Here is a 21,653-nt window from a genome sequence, read left to right on the forward strand (position 1 = left end):
GTTAAGCCTCTTCATCTAGGTCAGTACAGAATGGGCTCTTAATGAGTGAGCCAGCAGACCGATTTTATCACACCTGACCACACAAACACAGGACTCTGGTTACAGGTGTTGTTTTCATCTGGCCACGGCAATCCGGGCCCGGTCAACGGTGATGAGACACGGGCCCCTCTGCAGCGAGGATCGGGTGTCTGAACTCTTCTCCCGACCCGGGGTGTCGTTTCGGAGTGACACACACACCTGCAGGTGGCGGCCCTTTTACGGACACTTGTGGTCGCTGAGTCAGGCCTCGTGAGCAACTTCAGATTCATTATTTATTCATCTTTGTTTTTGCAAACTGAAAATGGTAGTCAAGGGGTCACACGAAGATGTGACACGTGTCTTGACAGTGTTCCTAAAGAGTGTATTTTTTTAGTCCATGTCTTCTCTATCTAAACCAGTGTTTGGCATATCTATATCACATTTAAAGTCTGTAACAGTAATTGCAAGGTATTACCTGTGATAAATGCAGTGTTATGTATTGTTTTGAGCATTTAAAAAAAGCACATTAAGTGTTACTGTTATATCCCTTCATCTGTTTTACATGGACAAAGAGTACCAGTAATATCATGTTGACTGTAAGAGTTCACAGCTGGACATAAAGATGCACTTTGAGTTGTGAAAACAAATTTAACTTGTAGTTCACACATGTAAAATGTAGCCTTTTTAGCTTCAGGTTTGCTGCAATATGCATTTCTCAGTGTTTTGACGTTAACTCAGGAGCCCGAACACTCAGAAAGTCTCTAGCCAAAATGTTTGCCCTTGTTTCTCCTCAGCATTTTAAAAAGAAATAAAAATACAGCAAATGAACTTCAAAGAGAGCTTATCACTTTGTCCCCTGGCTCCAAACTAGTTGGATACACGTAGATGGTTTTAATGTAACAGTGAGCACAATAAAAATTATGAGATGAGAACATTTTCCCTAATAGGGAAAATGCAGTGATCATTTAATGTGTTACAAATGAGCTACAAACAAACCGTATACTGTCAACCTGAACCTGAATTTCATGTTTGATCTGTTACATCCAGTGTTTCAAACATTTACTCAAGAGGACCGTTGACAATGCAGAGAATCTAGCTCACTGATGTAATACAGAGAAAGATATCGACAACAAAGCTGCAGCAGTGGCACCAGTTAAATTCGCTCCACCCCGTTTGATAAATCATTCATAGTCAATCAGCCATTAAGCACGTTAGTTACCAGCTCAGAGGAGCACGCACAACTTGGTTTGGGTGTGTTTGCTTTCATTGTTGGTCTTCCTAGAAGCAGCACTAAAGTGTTGTTCCACTGTGTCCACACGGCTGTCGCCATCTAATCCGTCCACATTTTCCTCTGTGTAGTTGATTTCTGTTTTGCCAAATTCATCTTTATCTTTGAACTGTTCTCGAGCCTCATCCTCTGATTGATCATCGGTGTGCAGGCTTCCGTAGCTCTCTGAGTCGCGGGGTTTGATAGCCGGGCAGGTCTGGGGATCAGACATATGTGATGTTGGCAGAGGTTCACTCAGACCGTCTCCATATGTCATCGGGATCAAGGAAAGTTCATCTCTGTGCTGCTTCTGTAAAGCTACAACAGAGGAAAAGAGATGGAAACAGATCCGTGTGTTGCCTATACACGTTCAAAATCAAACAATCGTCAATTAAAAATCATGTTCACTGATTTAAAGGACACACAACAAACCGCCACATGCATAATTAGAAGAAATTATCAGACAGCGAACAGGCCTGGTTTGTGGATACCTGGCCGGTAGCTCCTCTGACTGTTCCACTGTCCGTCACAGAGACCCATAATCTGCTGCTCGCTGACTCCTGAGTTCCCTTCAAGAAAGTAAGTGGTCATCCTGCCCTTCCCCTTCACCTCGATCTCTCCTCGCTTCTGGATAACAAAGCATTTATTCTTCAGGGCCCTGAGAAACACAGAGAGAACATAAGTGAAATAAATGACGTTACAGATGTCATGCCAGCGTGTATGGATGCATGCTTCTCTTATACATGGATGCTTGTTCCCTCACTGGTAGACAGTTGGGCTCAGGTGGATCTTGTTTGGGAGGCCGTGACTCTCCATGCGGGAAGCAGTGTTGACGGTGTCTCCAAACAGACAGTAGCGAGGCATTTTCTCTCCAACCACACCTGCCAGAACTGGACCGCTGTGGAGACCCACACGGATCTACAGAAATACAAAACACGGATCAGCTTAAAATCGAAAATAAGTTTGGTTTAAAAGTAGACATAGCATATACACATTTTTAACATAGACATGTTTTTGTAAAAAAACAAAACGAAAAAAACTCAATTCGAAAATGTGTTTTGGTCATTGTTACCTCTTTTGGATATTTGACCATAGCTGTAGTGTGTGACTTGGACACTAGAAAACAGTTTTAAAAGTCTGCTGCTGAAAATGGAACGTTTCTCTGAGACTTCTCTATACTTTCCTGCACAATCTTAAAGCCTGCATGTCACACATCATAAGAACGATCCAGCAAATAAATGTTTGAGACAAAGATTATTGGCAAAGTCAAAAAATCTGCATTTTTCATTGAAGGAGACATAGATGTAATTTAAAGGATTTCCAACCAGGCAGTGGCACTCATCGCATAGCATATACCAGATACTAATTATCAGTTAAGAAATTGTGTACATCTATATACGTCTTGTTACCATGTCACACTATAAAAAAACACAAGCATAGGGCCTACAAGATTTTGCCGAAGTACAAGAACTAAAGTACAGTATTTATTAGAATTATCAAAAATTAAAGTAGCTGTTATGCACAATAGTACCTAATAATGTTTGTCTAATTTGTGAAATAATTAGCTCCAACTACTGCAGGAGCTGCTTACTAACAAATAATAATATGCTGGGGAGAATCTGATCACATGTTTTGTGTGTAAAATCTTAGTCTGCAAAGCATCTATTAGTTATATTTTGTCAAATACAGGCAGTGGATTAAAAAGTACAATCTTTCCCTCTCAAGTGTAATTTACTACAAGTATAAGGGAATACTCAAGCTGAAGTTTGTACTTAAATGCCGTATTTGTGTGAGTGTACTGATAAATATAAACACAAATGCAGCACACACACCTGAATGGGTCCTCCTGTCACAGGGTTAATAACCTCTCGTGCAGCCAGAATCATACCCAGGGCAAAGTTAGCGACCCTCTCAGCGTGGCTGGAGACGGGTATGGGAACACCGCCTACCACCATGTAGGCATCCCCTATGGTCTCAACCTGAAAACAGCAAATAAACACACAGTTGGTGTCAAGTTCAGACAAACCACATGATTAAAAAAAATATATATAAAAATGAATGTTTCTTCCTTTCATCTCAAGTCAATAATAGATATAAAAAGGTGATATTTTGGGTGTTTACCTTGTAGACATTGTGCACAGTGGTCAGTCGGTCAAACCGGAGGTACATGGAGTTGAGCATGAGGACGATTTGAATGGGTTCACACATGGAGCAGATATTAGTGAAGGTCACTACATCACTGAACAGAATGGTGCACTCTTTGAATTCTCCTTTGGGGTGCACACACACATACACAAAAACACTCATCACACTCACACACATCAGAAAAGCACAAACTGTCTGATTATTCACTTGTTATATTATTTGCATTTCATTAACCTGCTTCTACTGTCTTGCCCTCTTTCAGCTGGTTGGCTACATGTTTGGGCAACATGGCATAAAGCAAGTTCTCCGTCTTCCTCCTCTCCTCCTCCAGGTGCTGGGACAAGAGGCGGAGCTCTTCCTTCTTCCTCTCCAGCTGGTTTGACAGCTCCATCTCAGCCAGCCGCTGCTGATTGAGCAGGATAAGGTCGCGGGTGACATCATGAGGTGCGATGTCAGAAATGTGCATGTCCCTCTCCTCCAACTCCTGAAGGCTTCTCAGCAGAGGTGAGGCTTGATAGAGCATGCAGTCCAGAGAGGGCATCCAGATCATCTGACCTGAAGACAAAGTATATAAGATTTAAAGATTTAAAAGTTTCTGATGACAAAAAACAAACAGAAAATAATGTAGATTGGATGCATTTTTTGTTGTTCTCTACCTCTGAGCTGCAACATAGGCCGGTCCTTCCACCCCTGAGGCATCATGTCCCTGCGGGTCTGCAGGACAAAGTGGCTGTTGATGAACTTCCTGATGCTGGAGATGGTAAAAGTGACCTCGGGATGCACAATGCTGAAGTACTCGTCCAGATGGATGCTCATAGTCTGGAGCCCAGGGACAATCCTCTGGAGCTTCACTCCAGCCTGGTGAACCACCAGCTGCCTCAGACAACACCAGGAACACACCAGTTAATTTAATGTGATCCAATTACTCATAATTAAAAGTTGATTCAAAATATTCTTGGATGCATTTCTATAGAGAGATGACTATTAACAAATCTCTGTTTTTTTTATAGGTCTGTATTTGTACATTTTACCTGCTCATCAAAGACTATATGAAAAGGAAAAGCATGACAGAAGGTCTTCAGATCGATGTAGAGGGTGGCAGGATACACTGGTTCAAAGCCCTTCAGTAGTTTGCCTGTATGGTGACACAAAAGGGGGTAAATATTTGCCGCCATATATAAAGAGCCTATGAAAAGTATTCATCCTGCCTGGAAGTTTTCTCCTTTTATTGCCTTTCAGCATTGAATCATGGTCAATTTGTTTTGGACAAGAATTTACAAAATAAGACTTTTTGGGAGAGTGGCAAGAGCAAGCCAAGGACTGTTGGAAAATTTTTGACAAGAATTTGCCAGATGTCATATGGAAGAAGTCTGAAGGCAGTTGGAAAAAATGGAGCTTTTTAAACCATCAGACCAGATGCTATGGTTGGTGGACACCAAACACCACACATTATCATGAACACACCATCTCTGCATGGTGGTGGCAGCATCATGATGTGGGGTTGCCTTTCAGCAGCAGCAGGCCCTGGATGCTTGTAAGGTAGACAGTGAAATGAAAGCAGTATAGTCTAGGGAAATATTTGAGGATGACTTGATGCAGTCTGCAAAAAAAGAACTGCAAAGATTTTTCTTCCAACATGATGGCCCAAAGCATACAGTCAGAACTACACGGAAATGGCACACAACAAGGTTTCAGAGTGACCAAGTCAGAGCACAGATCTCAATCCAATTGATCACTCACAATTGCTGTGCAACATGACAATACTTTGGGTAAAACTGAGTCCAGATATGACAGGCCCAATGCTGTAATTGCAGCCAAAGAAGCATCTACTAAATACTGACCTCAAGGGGGTAAATACTTATGCAGTTGGTTATTTTATGTCATTAACTGACATTGCTTTGCTTTTATGGTTTTCACTTAAAAGTCTTTTTTTTTTGAGAAATTCTTTAAAAAAAGAAAAAAAAAGAAAGCCAAACTCTGTTGACTATGATTCAGTGTTGCAAAGCAATAAAAGGGGAGAACATCCAGTATTTTTTATATGCACTGTAACTAAAGATGCACATGTACAGGTGTCTTGTTTTAAGCCAGTTGCTCCGTGGTTTATATGTATATTTATGTCTGTACCTTTTCCATGGTGAAGCAACTCCTTAATTGTCTCCCAGCGACTCCTGTGCACAGGGAAGCTGCTGCTGGATCTGTTTTGATGAGGAGGCTGAGGACAAAAAAAAGGGAATGTCATGTACATCGTGGTTGCTTATTTTGTCCACTGTAGCCTCTACACATTTTACATGATGCTTTACAAAACAAAGTTGTTTTACATACAGAGCTTGTAACACAGATGATCAATCTAACCTCTTTGGTCCAGATCGTGGTATTGTGTCTGCTACCCAAAGGCTGCAGGGACTGGGCTCCCAGTGAAGCTTTGCTGCTGACAACACTGGACCCAGCAGCAACAGCTGGCCACTGTGTCACCAGGAAAACCACATGCTCTTTCTTCCCAGTTCTCTCCAGCTCCTCTATCTGGCTGACAACCTCCATTGTTATCTCTCTGTTGAAAAAATCTTTAGCAACTGCTCCAATAATACCTGTAACACAGAGGGATGTCACACACTCAGTTTCATTTGTTGAAAGTGTGAGTAAAGCAGTGGCCTAAGTATGAGATCAATGCAAACGGATAAGACAGATAAAAGCAGTAATTCTGGGTAATATTTCATCACCAGGAACAATGTGGCAGAGTCCTGTGCGGTCTGAATAATAATGGAGAAGCATGGTGCCATCAAGGTTTCTCTCCACCCGAAACGATGGCGCGTTCATCTCCTGCAGTAATCAAAGGAAGAATTAAAAGATAAAAGAAAAAGCAAGACAGTAACGTGAACAGACATGGGAGCAGGTACCTTGTAGGAGAGGGCGAGGTAGCTGTGAAGTGCATCCAGATTCTCAGTAAATTCAAACAGATTTCCTCCTAAAGTCCGCAGCATGTGATCGTATCCGGAGCGTTTGCAGAACTCAAAGAAATATTCACCGAACTGCCTCCAGACGACCTCTGGCTTCACTCCTGCCCAGACAGGGACATATTTAAAACTACACCAAGATTTCCGACTTGACAGACGTGACTACAAGTGTTACCTAAGAGCTTGCAGGCTTCTGTTACTAACTGCATGGTGATTTCGTCTTCATAGACTTCATATGTGAGGAAAGCATCCCTGACTCCAGCTTCATCCCTGCGCACGACGGTGATGATTGAGGAATAACAGAGTGGATTTGTTGCTCTTGTGAGGACAACACGTCAATCTGAGATTATCTAAACATATTACGGCTTTGAAAAGTTCATGCAATCTATCAGCAAAGATTTAATTTTTTTCGATCAAGATTAAAATCTGTCAATAAAGTGAATTTTCTTTTACCTGAGCTTGATCCACGTCTCCTCACCAAACTTTTCTACTACCAGCGATTTCAAACAGGTGTTGATAAATCCATACTGTCGGGAATAAAAAAGGAACCATGGAATAGAATTTAATTCGGGTGATGCAAGTCACACCATTTGCAAAAAAAAAAAACATTTGTAAAAGCAGCATACCATATCTCTCTCAGTTTGTCCATCAGTCACGTTGCTCTTCTTTTTTTTTTTTTCCAGACACAAATCTTTGGCTCTAATTAGTCTTTATGCGAAAACAAGTCCAGATCCACCGAAAAGAAAATCCGAGCTTCTGGTCTGCAGCTGTGTGGAGACTCTCTGGAGGACTCTTGATGTGAAAGGAGCTCTTCAGTCCAGCCTGGTGCTGAAATCAACAACTACAAATGTATTCATACCCTCCCATTAAAGAAAAGGCAAAATTCACAACAGTCACTCAAATATCTAGAAACTGAAAAAAGTAATAATAAATAAAACATTGCTAAATTATAATTTAGTCAAATAAGACATTGCTTTTGAATTGTGATTGAAAAGAATCATTTAAAAAACAAACACTGTCTAGGACAAATTAGAGCACTTTGCTGATGAGCAGTGGGCCAAAATCAAACTACCTGTCAACAGGTGCAGAAGTCTGATTGAAAGTTACAGAAAACACTTGCTGTGAATACATTTGAGGACGAGTGTGCAGCTTTACTTAGCAGGGACAAGCTCAGGCTCTATCCAATGTGTGCATGAGGAGTTAAGAAATAACCCATGATTGATGCAGGATATCAAGAAAAACAGTCCCATGGTCACCCATTTGACATTTTCCCATATTTGAGAAGCTGAGATCAACATTTTCTGCATTAAAATGTGCATTCTCATTGACATTATGATTAAAAAAACAAAAACATAAGTATAATTAATGTTAATTTATGTATTTTAAAAATGCAGATAATCTTACAAACAAATATAAAGCTTCTGTTATAGGATCACATGCGATTAATAAAAAATATACTATAAAATACTGATAATTCATCAAAGAAGTTCATGAAGTAGAACAGAATGTCATTGTATGGTATATATGAAGTTAAGCAGCAATCCTGGCAGTGTATTCACACAGACAATGCTAAGAAAAGTGCAAATATTAAAATTATAAAATAGAAGAATAGTACATAAAAGTGTAATCTATAGCAGCAGTGAACGAAGCCTCTCTGCTATTTCAAGTCTTCTCTTGGTTGATAGCGACATTACTAGTATTTACATTTCACTGAAATCCTTTTACAGGTCTGAGGAAATCTAAAGATGTGGTTTTTAACAGTACAAATAAGCTTCTGTATTTATTTTACATGGATATACTTGTGAAAGGGTAATCCATTAGTTTCAACAACAACTAAAAACTTTTTAATAATATGTAGAAGTGTCAGGAAGAACTTTGCTAAGATTTTTGATGAAGTATGTACACCATCATTCAATACAGTGACATAACAGCTAACTGGCAGTAAAAATGGATTATGATACGATTAGATTTTCAGTCTAAAAGTCAGTCTAAGTAGCTGACTCTATGCATTGGCCAATGTTAACCTGCTACCAGCTGCCCCACTAGCTTGAATTTGTTCAATTCAGTCGACTAAACATCACTGCTGATTTAAAAATGTCTTTGTCACAAATGTACCACCTATGCAGTTATAGTGAAGTAAAATTCATAGATTACCTGGAAATAATCAAATCATAAAATAAAATAAAATAAAAATAATAGTAATTGTAATTTTAAAAAAAATCAAAGCCAATTTCTGGGTGTGTTAACACTTAAGTTGCAGTTAAAGCAAGAGCAACATTCAATTTTGTAATTGAAGCTAATCCTGAGCATAATTAAAGTACTCAGGTTTAGATGAACAAAGCTGTAGTTCAACAAGATTTAATACCCACTAAAGAATGCTTCTTTTGTACATGTTAAATTGATATTCATATAGATTTAATTTTTTCAGTGGAAAATAGCCATTGCTAAGACGACTATAACAGTCTTTTTTTTGTTCCAAGGTGAATTAGAGGCTTGTTTGAAAGTAAAAAGTCTTCTGTGTAACGGTATACTAACGCCTAATACAGCCGACATTTATTGAGAATATATTGTGATTTCATTGAAGTCTGATGCCTGCTGACGTCATGACGCCGGCATCAAAAGTAGATGAGACAAATCTGTCCAAGAGGAAACCAAACAGAAGCAGCTCAAACACAGTGCACAATATATCAGTGGAAAATCAAGCCAATGCTCCACTCATAAGCAAACATAAATACTTTATTTCTCAAAGTTTTCACTCAAATCTGGGTTACGTATGTTTCTCAGAAATAATTTACAGTATTTGTAGAAATAATTATAATGTATATAAATATTGTGATCATCACATGTGTACGTAGAAATAGTTTGGAATGTGACACATAGGATGGACCGAGTCATAGAATAACCAATATGACAGCACAGTAAGTGTATTTTTTTTAGGTCCTTTAGCACATTAGGCTAATAACATTTTTGGAAAACACTCAGCTGCCAAATTAATAAGAACAAGATTGTTGTATTACCTCAGATTGGCTTAGCTTAGGTGTGCCAAGTAAACTGCAAACTGAGTATACATACCAAAGTAGTTCATCTCTGCAGTTTCTCTACACTGGCAATGACTGTCAGATCCTCATTATTAATGCGTATGAAATTTCCACCCATCCATCCATTATCTATACACCGCTTAATCCTCACTAGGGTCACGGAGGGCTGGAGTCTATCCCAGCTGACTTAGGGTGAAGGCAGGGGACACCCTGGACAGGTCACCAGTCTATCACAGGGCTACACTTAGAGACAGACAACCAAGCACACTCACATTCACACCTACGGACAATTTAGAATCACCAATTAACCTCAACATGTTTTTGGACTGTGGGAGGAAGTCAGAGAACCCACGCTGCACGGGGAGAACATGCAAACTCCACGCAAAAAGATCCCGGGTCTCCTTACCAGGACATGAACTGGCGGCCTTCTTGCTGCGAGGCAACAGTGCTAACCACCAAGCCGCCTTGCAGCCCCGCATGAAATTTGAAAATCAAATAATACAATCCAGGAATATTTTAGTATGATGTGATTTTGGCTTCCTTTAAAAAATGTTTTTCTTTTGTCCTCAGGAAACTACTATGTCTAATTGTGTTTTAATCATCTGAGACTAGAAAATTATGCTCAAAATAAAACTGTCACCGCTTGTAGGATTTTAGATTCTACAGTTATCTGTTAACAAATCAGACATTATTTGTAGAGCACCTTTCACACAGGTTTGTGCAGTTCAAAGTGCTTCACAGATGACTGACAAGCTGACAATGCAGACCAGATGTATGAGTAGACCACAATAGAGTAAAAAACAAAAGAACTCAAACATACAAACAAAAGAATTACTTAACTAAGCTTTTGCGCCCTCTGCTGGTAAAAAAAAAAAAAAACAAACAAACAAACAAACAAAAAAAAAACAAGATTGTGAGTTGTAGCAGATATTTGAGTTGGTATGTTTCACAAACAAAAAAGGCCTTTTAACGGTAGCTGTAAAGAATAAATTAAGTATCATCTAACTGTCTCTTTGTCTGTAAAATATTTGGATTTATTCTCATTAGACACTGAGATGACTAATAGAAAAAAAAAGCACATAACTTTGATAAAATTTACTTTGGGTTGATCAGTAGAGAAAACTTAGGTCTGACACGAAACACACAGTCTTTTTAGATGTTCCAATAATATTTTTTTAAAAATAACAAAAACCAAAAAAACCCCTCATGGGGTCATAGGTCATATGGTCACAAATGTGATGAAGAAGATGCTTGAGTATCACAGTTTTTTCTTCCCAATCAGTGGCTGTTTTAGTGTAAATGGCCAGAGGTACGTAGCACCAACAGGAGGAATCTACTGTCCCGGTGAGTTTCAGGTCCGTAATGAAGTTTGCAGAGCCTTCATGTCCCTCAGCAGCCTCAGATTCCTCTTGCTTCTCTCTCCTGGTCTAACTTTAACTGCTCCCGCAGAGCGACCTCTAGTGGACACTGTGGTACAAACTCTCACCTCATTTCTACTGTTCTGCCTGGAATTCACGTCCTTTCTTAACTTTTTTATCTAGAGGAAAGACAAGAGAAGGTAAAAGACAGGAGCTACAAAAGAAAAGAGAATCCTAGGTTTGCAGTTTGGCCGTGTGTGAGCTTGACCTACCTGGGATTTGTGTTTGTAGAGCTTACTGATCTGCTCTCCTTTCCTCTCCATTTTCATCAACAGCCTCTCCTGCTCCCTCCGAAGTTCTTTTCTTTCCTGCTCAAACACGCTGTCCTCCAGCTGCCTCATCAACACATCCTGCTCCCTGCAAAACACACCGAGAATAAAACTCAACACAATTCATAAACTTAGTATGTGACTCCTGACTTAAGCCCAACTAGACTTACAAGCTCATGAGTCGCAGCTCGTCCTGCAGGGCTTGTAGCAGCTCTGACAGTTCATCGCCACCAGTCGAGGAGGAAGAAGAGGAACTGTCTGACTGAGAGCTGTCTGTGTTGTGAGAGAGGACACGGCTGTTGCAGAGGTGCGGCTGGTGTTGCTTCAGGAGAGACAAAACTGACTGGACGTTGGCTCTGACTGAGTGGCTGCAGCCTACCGACTGAAACCCAGGCAGGAGGGAAGAGAGCCAGAGTAAGGTAAGTATTACAATAAAAACAACAAACTAACAGTACATGCATCTATGCCAACAATACCGTTCCAGCAACAAAAGGCACATCTCTGAGGCTCAGTCTGTAGTGTGGCTGTGTGTAGGATGGTGGCTGTGGTGAGGATTTCTGGAAAGACACAAATCAACATCAACAATGGTTAGATCCACAAGACAATACAAGGGCTAAAGATTGTTTTTTTTTAATCATTAGTTAATCTATCAAATTCATTGATTTTGTATAAATTATTTAACAGAATAGTTTTGTCACTCCACATCCATAAAATATAAATTTTATGACAACATCAAGCATATTTAAAACGGTCTCATCTAATAAGTTCAATGCCTTTTGAGAGCGAAAACGGAAGAAGATGGACTCTTGATGATTTAATGCTATTTTAACACTTTCTCTTGCTTTCCTCATAGCTAAACTCATTCTAATTATTATTATTATTATCACTGTAGAGGAGCATGCAACTGCAGCTGTCTTGCCACATTTGTTGAAAATCTACTTAAAAAGAGGAAAGAAAAAAATCTTAGTGGACTCAAACAGGAGTAAAATCCTGACCCACCCCTGTAAATGTCCTTACTTTTGAACTGGACTTCTTCTCTTTGGATTGTCTGTTGGACAGGCAAGGTGACACAGACTTGAGCAAAATCCTGTTGGCCTCCAAACCTGTCTGTAGCTGAGAGTTGCAAAAAACAAAATAAAACTACAAAAAAATGTGCGTAAAACAAGCTTCTTTTTCAGATATAGCAAATATTACAAGCTGCCAGTAGTGAGATAACTGGAACACAAGCAGGTTTTGTTACCTGGTTGGCCTTATCCTGGACCAGCTTTCTCTGGTGCTCCTCCTCTTGTAGTTTCATCTCCAGCTCATGAATCTTCATCTGACATATTCACATGTACACAGTCATGATGATGGTGTTAAAACAATGTGAATGAAAATGCAACCTATTTTCACTTGTTACTGCTGACTTGCGATTAAAACATGGGCTTGTCTTTTACCATTATTCCTGCAATTCAGGTCATACATTGGAAATACATCCAAGATAAATATGTCAATTTTGAATGTGTAATTTAAGTTCTATTCAGTCTATGACAACCTCTTTAGATAACACCTTTAGAACAAATCAGGTGTCTGCTTGTGACCCCATCTGATTTAAAGTCCTTTGTTTATAAAGATAGTTTTCTATTTCATGGTATATTAAGATTGTAGGTATGCAAGTAATTTTGCAAACTGGATTTTTTTTTTACATTATTGATTTTCTACATCTTTGCACACTGCATATCTTCTATATTGTCAATTTTGCACATTACATATTACAAATATTTGTATTACTTCGCTGCAAGTCTTCAGCACATTGTAGGACTTCAGTGTTACACATGTTTTCTAGAGTGTGACTGCATCTATCTATCTATCTATCTATCTATCTATCTATCTATCTATCTATCTATCTATCTATCTATCTATCTGTGCTATTGTCATCACCATTGCAAATATGCTTTTATACGGCAATATGCTCTTCCTTATGACAGTCGGCAGAGCATAGCATCTCGGCAACTACGTAGTTAATGTTAGCACGTGCTCTTTCATGATTTCTTTAACTGACATACTGATGTGTTGTTATTTCTACCTCAGCACTGTTCTGTGTGCGTGTCAGCCTGAGGTACTCCTGTTCAAGTCGCTCCAGTTTCTCTAACTGAGCATGCTCAGACACTGTGTCAGCGTGGGGATCGGCTGATTTCTCCACGGAGGCCTGAAAAGGTGGAGAGCAGTTAATACTTTTTCTACGTGTCTACTTGCTCACACTTAAGAGTTATTTAGTATTTTTAAGCAAAGTGGAAGCTATGACTCTGGATTAACCTGCTGTTTGAGCAGGCTGGACCTCTCTGTCCTGGCATTGCGTAACATCCTCCTCATGTGATCCAGCTGTCGCTCCAGCTTTACACAGCGAGACTCTGCAGCAGCAAGGTGGGTGATCAACACTACAAAGAGAGTGAAGGTACACCGTGATGAGAAAATAGATAAGGGTTGAAACATAAGATAGTAAAAATGGACAGATGTAGGACAAAACTCAATGAAAAAATTCTTAAATCATTATCACATTATTCATATCCTCACCTTGGTTGCAGTTGGATCGGCTACTCATCTCTCTTTCTGTGTCTGTTGGACTATTTATGAGTCTCTGGGTAACTTTCTCATTCTGCAGAAAAGAGTGTGATGCTTCTTTTCCCACAGAACGCAGACCGAGCTCTGCATGGCCTTTCTCCAACTCCAACCTCCTGATCTTCTCCTGGAGATTCCTCAGGGCAGATAAGATTGCTGCACAGGCAAATAGATCACATGTAAGAGATAAAAGAGGCCTGTGGGGAAACACTGATGAATTTCAAACATATCTGGTAAATAGTAACAGGCGTAACGTGAGATATTTTTGACCTTTCAATGAAAGAGGAAGTAAGGAGGGTAGGAGCTCAGAGAGGAGGATGTGGAAGAATGAATAGATGTTGATGCAGCTGAGACATCCAAGTGGTGCGGTATCATGTTGCACATGTAACCATGGAGCTCTGAAACACCACAATACCAGAATGGAAACTTAGTAGTTGGAAAACAACCCACACATTAAATGTACCTGCACTGCTGGTCTCTGGGAAGGCTTTGCTGGGTGATGGTGGACGACAGGAGTGGTGTGTGCGTGTTTGGGGTGTGTGATGCACAAGTGTGTTGATGAAGGGCCGGTGAGCAGGGTAGTCTTTGTAAGATGCCAGGGACAGGCTCTCAGACACGACTCCGTTGGCTTTTGGTGGTGGACAGGGTTCCTGCAGAGAAACAGGACCAATTGTTAACCAGCATCCTCAATGTTATAGATATCTACAATACATCTTCAGTACTGACCTCTATGGTAGTGGATGAGATTACTGTGACCAATAACCAGCACATTAAATACAGAGAGCTACATAAACATGAAATAAAACCTTAAATGTATGCACTAACTGGACTTAAAGTTAACATTATTTATTTGCTCTAATAATACAAGACATCGAGAGAAACTTCAGTAGTTCTGCAGCATCAGATGGTCTGAGTTGTAGCAACTGCTGCTAGGTAGCTTTCCGTGCATTCAAACTAATTCAACACAAAAAGCAGCAAACATCTTTCATTCTTTCTTTCAAGTTACATTAAGCAAAAACTCTACAGCTACCTTCTCCGGTGTAGCATCAACTGCGGCTGTTTTTGACAGCGTCTCCATTGAACTGCAGCTACTCCAGTGAGTCTGCCTCGTTTGTGCTGAACCAGTCAAATATGCAAATGAAGCTGATGCTAGTTTAAAAAAAAAAAAACTACGGCAAAGCTCCTTTTACTAACAACTAGCAGTTTGCTAGCCGCCAGTTTCTTAAGCTGCCTGTGCTAACACGGGTTGTGAAAGAAAACATCACTGGCAAACCTCACAGTCCAGGGTTTCTGGGAGGTAGGAATGATTCATTGACCAGCCTGCTCCGTTACACACCGAGCACATCGACGTTAACATTATGTTTGGGACACAGCAAAATCGGTGCTACACGATAATTAAAACAAACGCATAAAGTTGGTTTACCGGAAATGTAGTCCTTTCCCCGCGGAGGTTCTGTAGTTTAGAAAGGCGAAGCTTCGGAATAGAACTACAATAACTCTGAGTCATCTGTGGGGGGCGGGAAGAAGCTTTGCAAGAGTTGCCGGGAGATTTATGCCAGTGTGGTATTTGGGAGACCTAAAAGGAGGTGGGTGGCATGTTTTGTGTTTTTTTTTTTCACGTTGTGGCTGATAGTGTAAGCAATAAACAGTTATTTAAGGTTTGTAGAGATATTATTTGTAGGTTTGGCTCAGCAAGTCCGGTTCATGTTAGTTATCGCGTTACTGCCTTGCACACATGGGTCTCTAGCACAAGTGAAAGCTAATTTGCCGTCTTCGCAGTAAATTACCGTTCAGTGACATGTTGCTGTTAGCTAAAGTTGCGACTTCACTTATACAGTATTAATTAGTTAGCACTAGCGCTCTGTAACACCGCGTATTATGTCGTAAAGTGTATTTTTCGGTGACCCAGATATTGTAAACATATATTTTTCACAGGGAAACCAGTGTGATTTTGTTGTTTTTTTTTTTCTTGTGGCTCACTGTTGATTAGTTAGTCCTGACTTTTTATGACGTAAATGTGTTTGCTGCGTTCATTCTCAGCGATTGATTCGTACAAATAGTTTGTTTACATAATTTGATGTTTTCCTGGAATGTTTAGTTTGAAGTTTAGATGTTAAAAGTATATGTTCAGGATTATATATGTGCATGTATTGTGTACAGGGGAAGACTTTTGCTGACCATCTGCCAGGTGTAATTTCCCACCTCACCATGTCCTCAGAAAACATCTTGTGAGTTTGTTTTAATTCTCACCCTAGTATTTATGTGTAGGTTGTGTGTCGTTAAGGCTCAATAAAATGCACATACACTGGTTCATAGTAATTGAATGTGTGAGCTGTATTTCTTTGTGTTTGCTGTTTTTCTAGGGATGATGAGGACACCTTCAAGATCCTGATAGCTACAGATGTTCACCTTGGTTACCTTGAGAAGGACGCTATCCGTGGCGGTGACTCCTACAGCACACTAAATGAAATCCTGAAATGTGCCAAAACAAATCAGGTACATGCAGGTTAAATTGGCAGATGTGGGATGATTTAATATTAAGTCAGATTCAACTATGTCTCTGTCTGCTTGCACTGACTTCCCTATGCCTGGCTGTTTTAAATACCCTCCGCTCTCGTTTTGCATATCTGTTGGTCTGCAGGTAGATTTCATCCTCCTGGGAGGTGATTTGTTCCACGAGAACAAGCCATCACGCCGATGCCTCCACAACTGCATATCCATGTTAAGGCAGTACTGTATGGGAGACTCGCCTGTACGCTTCAACATCCTCAGTGACCAGACCGTCAACTTCAACACAACCCAGTCAGTTCCTCTGTCTGTGTGGTCTTCCCTGCCAGTGCCATAATCATGCTGAATGAATGTTGTTACATATGTGTTGATGTGTTGTAGGTTCCCCTGGGTTAACTATCAGGATGAAAACCTGAACATCTCAATACCTGTGTTCAGCATTCATGGCAACCACGATGACCCAACTGGAGTGAGTTGCTTCGAGTATACGATGAATTATTGTATCAGAAACAACACCAAGATTTTTGTGTGTCTTGAGTCTGTGTATTTGCTGTAATTGTGTCTTTCCTCTCTCTCAAGGCCGAAGGTTTGTGTGCATTGGATCTGCTAGGTGCTTCTGGTCTTGTCAATCACTTTGGTCATTCCCACTCAGTGGAGAGGATAGAGATTAGTCCCATCCTCATGCAGAAAGGCAGCACCAAGCTGGCCTTATATGGTCTTGGTGAGTTTGTGTTTCATCATGTACTGGTAAATGTCCATTCCTACAATAATAATCTTTGTATTCTGCTAAGATTAAAAAAAAAAAAATGTTTTGTTTTAAAAATTTTTATGAATGTGTGTGAAGGTTCTATCCCAGATGAGCGCTTGTACAGGATGTTTGTCAACAACCAGGTAACCATGCTTCGTCCCAAAGAAGACCAAGACCAATGGTTTAACCTCTTCACCATCCACCAGAACAGGTGCAGTCATACATATATATCTTGTTGAAAAGTCCAATCCATTAGTTGGGCATAGCTGTAAATTATACCTGTATAAAACCTAAGTAAATTAATCTCAGAGCTGCTGTGCAGATGGTCGGTATGTTTTTAACAAATAAAGCTTTTTCAAGAGAGTGAATAATAGGTTTGCTTGTCGTGTTTTATTAAGTAACGTACACATTCCCTGTGCCCTTGATACTAATAAATATTTTAACACAGTATCTTTTTATTCTATAATATGTGTTTTTTTGTTTGTTTGTTTTGTTTTGTTTGATCTTTCCTGTCTGTGTGTTCTGTCTAGGAGTAAGCACGGTCCCACAAATTACATTCCTGAGCAGTTTCTGGATGAGTTTCTTGACCTGGTGGTCTGGGGTCACGAACATGAGTGTCTGATAACGCCGACCAGAAATGAACAACAACTCTTCCATGTGACGCAGCCTGGGAGCTCTGTCGCTACATCGCTGTCCCCTGGAGAGGCTACCGAGAAGTACGAATACACACAGACACACAGTGGATGTATTCTGAGTGTATTTTAAGGAGCAACAGTATTCAGACTATTCTGTTTGTGTTTGTCAAGGCACATCGGGCTGCTGAGGGTGAAAGGTCGCAAGATGAACCTGCAAAAGATCCCCCTAAAGACTGTGCGGCAGTTCTTCATTCAGGATGTTGTGCTGGCTGACCACCAAGACCTCTTCACACCTGATACACCTCAAGTCACAAAGAAGATTGAGAACTTCTGCTATGCAAAGGTAACACTCAGAGTGGCAATCAAGCATACAGCCATCTTGCACTTTTTGCCCCTAATCTGTCCCCTTATACACTTCTGTCTTTCTGTTTCTCAATTATGTAGGTCACAGAGATGTTAGAAGAAGCAGAAAGGGGAAGACTTGGATGTCCACTCACCCCAGAGAAACCACTAATTCGCCTGAGGGTGAGACGGGCAAGCTTATAGACTGTGCCGGCAGCGTTATATTGACATTTAAATCAAATGTATCCTTTCCTTTGTCTTCCCCAGGTGGACTACAGTGGAGGTTTTGAGGCATTTAACGTCGCTCGCTTCAGTCAGAAGTTTGTCGACCGCGTCGCCAACCCAAAAGACATCATTCACTTTCTCAGACGCCGTGAGCAAAAGGAGGACATCAAAGGTCTGACAGAGCTGTACACTACTAACCCAGTATTACATAAAGCTAAAAAATGTGTATCAAATATCCACTTGATGCGTTGGATAATGAATCATAATGCATCACCCATAAGTTTGTATAAATTCGTGCTAAATTCTCAAAGGCAAAAATCAAAAGTAGGACAGGACTGTATTTGAATGGTTTATTCCTGCATGTCATGGACGTTTCAGGCAGCTGTCTTCCTTCAGCATGTAAACTGGCCATCATGTTTTATTCATTGTGCTTTTTAGATGAAGTCAATGTTGACTATGGTAAGCTGGTAAAAACGACTGCTATTGAGGGGCTGAGAGTGGAGGACCTGGTCAAACAGTACTTTGAGGCAGCTGAACAGGTACATTATTACTAGAAACACATGCTACATGTGTACAGACCAGAAGATTATCAAACCACTTGTCTTTGTATTTTGTTCTAAGTGCACGTGTATGTCTTCGTAGAAGGTGCAGTTGTCCCTGCTGACTGAGCAGGGCATGGGAAAGGCCATTCAGGAGTTTGTAGACAAAGATGAGAAGGATGCCATCGAGGAGCTGATCACCTACCAGTTAGAGAAGACGCAACGGCATCTTCAGGCCAGAGGAGTAATCACAGAGCAGGATATAGATACAGAGGTAACAGAGTGTGGCACACACTGAAAGTGAAGTAATTGTTGATATTCTATTATTACAACATCATGTTGTTTTACTTTTAGGTCCGGCTATTTAGAGACTCCAAAAAGAACACGACAGAGGAAGAAAATGAAATCAAAGAAGTAAGTAGTGAATTCACGGTGGCCTGATACGCTCTGTCTATGTCATGTTTATCATATCTCTCTTTCTCAGGCCATGAACAGAGCCAAAGCTCACCGGCTGGAGCGAGGTGATGATGATGTTTTAGATGCGGCCATACTAGATGATTTTGCAACGCCCATGGACTCAGATGAAGGCTCAGATTCATTTCCTGCCCCTACACGAGGCAGAGGGCGAGGAGGCCGAGGACGGGGTAGCCGGGGGAGGGGGAGAGGTGAGAGTCTTAAATTAATCCTCTACAGCTTTATTCAAGAATGTAGGTTTGGTTCCAGGAAATGACTCGAGGTAAATACATATGTATTTATGTATCACATTCATAAATTGCCGAGTGGCAGGTTACGCCAAACATACTCATGTACAGTGTCTGCCTATCAGACTATTGTGTAAGAGCGATACAGAAATACAGTTGATATCACATAAAGACCAACAAGGATGATGTAGCAGTACAGAAAAGCAAAGTATACAATATTTTTGTGCAGTTATTCCATCATAAGTCCTTGGTTTATGTTGTCTCTCTCTCCATCCAGGTGCAGCTGCCTCTGAACCAAAGCCAGCCGGTCGGGGTCGTTCCCAGAAATCCTCAACAGCAACCCAAAGCAGAAGCATTATGCAGGGTAGGGTATTGTGAAATTTTGTGCATTTTGTGTAACAATCCATAGACACACATATTTTGTACTGTAGCCAGACAAAGAATGCACATAAATCTTACTCTACTTCCCCTTTCACTCCCCTGTACTCCTTTCTTCCCTCTACTTTACATTCGCTTCCAGCATTTCAAGCTTCATCGCAGAGACCTTCTCGGAAAGCAGCCACCACATCTTACACAGCCGATGCGGTAAGTTAAAGGTTAAATGAGAATACACACATAACCACACATGCCTTTTTTTCATCTTTACACAAACTGCGTCATCCTTTAATGTTGGGTTTCATCTTTATCCATCTTCAGATGAGCATTGAGGACTCAGATGAAGATACACCTGTATTGAAAACTACCCGGCCCCCTCCAAAGTATGTTTGTTTATGTCTACAGCGTGGTGGTCCACTGTTTTAAGAGCAAAAAATGTAGCAACAAGACAATCTCCATTCTGTGCATAGTATGTGTAAATAGACACACAAAGCATATTTATCTTTTTCTCCCTCTTTGCTTTAAATTTCTATTTTAAAGCTGTTACTGATTTGGTTCTTGTTCTTGTTTTGCCTCCCACAGACCAGCGTCGTCATCGGCATCCTTCTCTAAGTACAGCTCTCAGAGCCAGAGCCAGTCATCTAGAGGAATTGCATTTGATGACAGTGATGATGAGGAGGAGGTAAAAAGCGATTAGAGAAATGATGTAGCATGAATATAGAGTGCAAGGATGCAGTCTCCCCCCCCCCCCCCCCCCCCCCCCCCCCACTGGGAAAACATGACTACACCTGTAAAGTGGAATTATACTATTCTGGAGAAAATAAAACTGATTTGAACTTAAACTGCAATACAGGCAATATATAATCCTCTTGCCAGTGTCACTAAACTGTTTTATATTTTCTTGCCAAAAAGGAACTTGCTTCCAATAGATTTTATTAACTTTTCTGTTGTCCCTCCCCCCTTTATCTTTTGTTTTTCTTACAGGATAACCCTTTCAAAGGCCGCAGCCATCGTTCCCGGAGATAACCACAAGTGCATCTATTATATAACGTGTGTTAATGTTGTTGATTTTTAACAAATCGCTGTTAATACTTATTAGCAAGTGAGCTCTGAAGGACTTAAGATGCATGTTTCAATGTTCTCTGCACTCAGTCTTCCTAATGGTGACATAAATAATTAGGTTGGTCAGCAAGTGTTTGTTGCTGAGAGTAAAACCATCCAATCAGTCTGTTTTCTGGTGAAAGGGCTAAGCTAAGTGCTACCGGGGGCAAAGTAGAGAAAAGATTTATGAGTGATATCCAAAGTTTTCACAACCTCATTTGCTGGCCACCACTTGGACCTATTAACTGGTGAAGTGCATCCGCTTCTGACTGTTGTTGGGTTTTGTCATGAGCTTTTGTAGTTCAGGAAATAAATGTTTTTTCATTTATATAATCACTTGTGTCTGTTTTTGAATTATGATCTTTGCCTCCCTCTGCAGCTGTGAAGTCACACAAATACCCTGGTGCTGTGCTCAGAAGTTAAGGTAAAAAACCAAAACAAATCTGAAAGGGCTTACAAAGCAATACATCATCAAATGTTAACAAAGATGGTATTTCTCTCACCCCACTTTGTATTGGTCTTCTGTTCCAGTTTTTACACTTCTTCCCCCCACTTAACAGCAAATTTGTTGATCATAATGGTTGTGTTATACAATATTTTAGGGGCCCCAAGGATCAATGATAAATTGCAAGAGTGGGCAAGATGATCCTCTGCAGAAGTTTAATTTAGAAATGTAAAGTGTATTATGTGAATGTTAAAGACCAAAGACACCAGTGGTAGAATGCAACTCTGTCAATGAAGTACAAGTCTGAGGTACTTGTGCTTGAATATTTCT

General features: G+C 40.4%; 3 protein-coding genes across 4 annotated transcripts; 1 reads left to right on the top strand and 2 right to left on the bottom strand.

Moving 5' to 3' along the window:
• Nucleotides 1–1,241: 1,241 nt before the first annotated feature.
• On the bottom strand, nt 1,242–7,077 carry LOC103361033 (guanylate cyclase soluble subunit beta-2-like). Its single transcript, XM_008287018.1, has 15 exons — nt 7,008–7,077; nt 6,835–6,908; nt 6,557–6,651; nt 6,325–6,485; nt 6,148–6,247; nt 5,783–6,015; nt 5,555–5,642; nt 4,462–4,565; nt 4,087–4,303; nt 3,665–3,985; nt 3,407–3,555; nt 3,118–3,264; nt 2,049–2,203; nt 1,777–1,943; nt 1,242–1,603 (listed from the first exon to the last, which is right to left on the bottom strand). The coding sequence occupies exons 1-15, from the start codon at nt 7,008–7,010 to the stop codon at nt 1,242–1,244; spliced, it is 2,376 nt and encodes a 791-aa protein (XP_008285240.1). The 5' UTR covers nt 7,011–7,077.
• Nucleotides 7,078–10,431: 3,354 nt separating this feature from the next.
• cep57 (centrosomal protein 57) lies at nt 10,432–14,955 on the bottom strand. Its single transcript, XM_008287007.1, has 11 exons — nt 14,735–14,955; nt 14,168–14,354; nt 13,660–13,860; nt 13,402–13,523; nt 13,172–13,294; nt 12,347–12,424; nt 12,124–12,219; nt 11,583–11,663; nt 11,277–11,488; nt 11,050–11,194; nt 10,432–10,956 (listed from the first exon to the last, which is right to left on the bottom strand). The coding sequence occupies exons 1-11, from the start codon at nt 14,780–14,782 to the stop codon at nt 10,771–10,773; spliced, it is 1,479 nt and encodes a 492-aa protein (XP_008285229.1). The 5' UTR covers nt 14,783–14,955; the 3' UTR covers nt 10,432–10,770.
• A 282-nt stretch (nt 14,956–15,237) lies between these two features.
• Nucleotides 15,238–21,211, top strand: mre11a (MRE11 homolog A, double strand break repair nuclease). 2 transcript variants are annotated; one of them, XM_008287009.1, is made up of 20 exons: nt 15,238–15,290; nt 15,865–15,932; nt 16,068–16,200; nt 16,346–16,506; nt 16,594–16,681; nt 16,792–16,933; nt 17,057–17,171; nt 17,491–17,676; nt 17,767–17,938; nt 18,040–18,120; nt 18,205–18,334; nt 18,601–18,701; nt 18,805–18,975; nt 19,056–19,115; nt 19,186–19,366; nt 19,680–19,766; nt 19,923–19,987; nt 20,099–20,160; nt 20,360–20,459; nt 20,762–21,211. In XM_008287009.1, exons 2-20 carry the CDS (start codon nt 15,913–15,915, stop codon nt 20,801–20,803), a joined length of 2,097 nt encoding a protein of 698 aa, XP_008285231.1. In that variant the 5' UTR covers nt 15,238–15,290; nt 15,865–15,912; the 3' UTR covers nt 20,804–21,211. The 2 variants fall into 2 exon arrangements, with proteins under 2 accessions (XP_008285231.1, XP_008285230.1); XM_008287008.1 differs by lacking the exon at nt 15,238–15,290 and adding an exon at nt 15,297–15,362.
• The last annotated feature ends 442 nt before the right edge of the window (nt 21,212–21,653 follow it).

This window comes from Stegastes partitus, unplaced genomic scaffold (assembly GCF_000690725.1).
Source record: "Stegastes partitus isolate 25-593 unplaced genomic scaffold, Stegastes_partitus-1.0.2 Scaffold482, whole genome shotgun sequence".
NCBI classification, from domain to species: Eukaryota; Metazoa; Chordata; class Actinopteri; family Pomacentridae; genus Stegastes; species Stegastes partitus.

Coding starts and splice junctions, on each gene's coding strand:
- cep57 (XM_008287007.1), bottom strand. CDS start 14,782: ATGGAGACGCTGTCAAAAACAGCCGCAGTTGATGCTACACCGGAGAAG. Junction 13,861..14,167: donor CCCAGAGACCAGCAGTGCAG/GTACATTTAATG, acceptor TTGCCTGTGCAG/CAATCTTATCTGCCCTGAGG. Junction 13,524..13,659: donor CCGATCCAACTGCAACCAAG/GTGAGGATATGA, acceptor CTCTCTTTGTAG/TGTTGATCACCCACCTTGCT.
- LOC103361033 (XM_008287018.1), bottom strand. Junction 6,652..6,834: donor GAGACGTGGATCAAGCTCAG/GTAAAAGAAAAT, acceptor CGTCGTGCGCAG/GGATGAAGCTGGAGTCAGGG. Junction 6,486..6,556: donor AGAAGCCTGCAAGCTCTTAG/GTAACACTTGTA, acceptor CTGTCTGGGCAG/GAGTGAAGCCAGAGGTCGTC.
- mre11a (XM_008287008.1), top strand. CDS start 15,300: ATGTTTTGTGTTTTTTTTTTTCACGTTGTGGCTGATAGTGTAAGCAAT. Junction 15,363..15,864: donor GCAATAAACAGTTATTTAAG/GTTTGTAGAGAT, acceptor TATTGTGTACAG/GGGAAGACTTTTGCTGACCA. Junction 16,682..16,791: donor ACCACGATGACCCAACTGGA/GTGAGTTGCTTC, acceptor CTCTCTCTCAAG/GCCGAAGGTTTGTGTGCATT.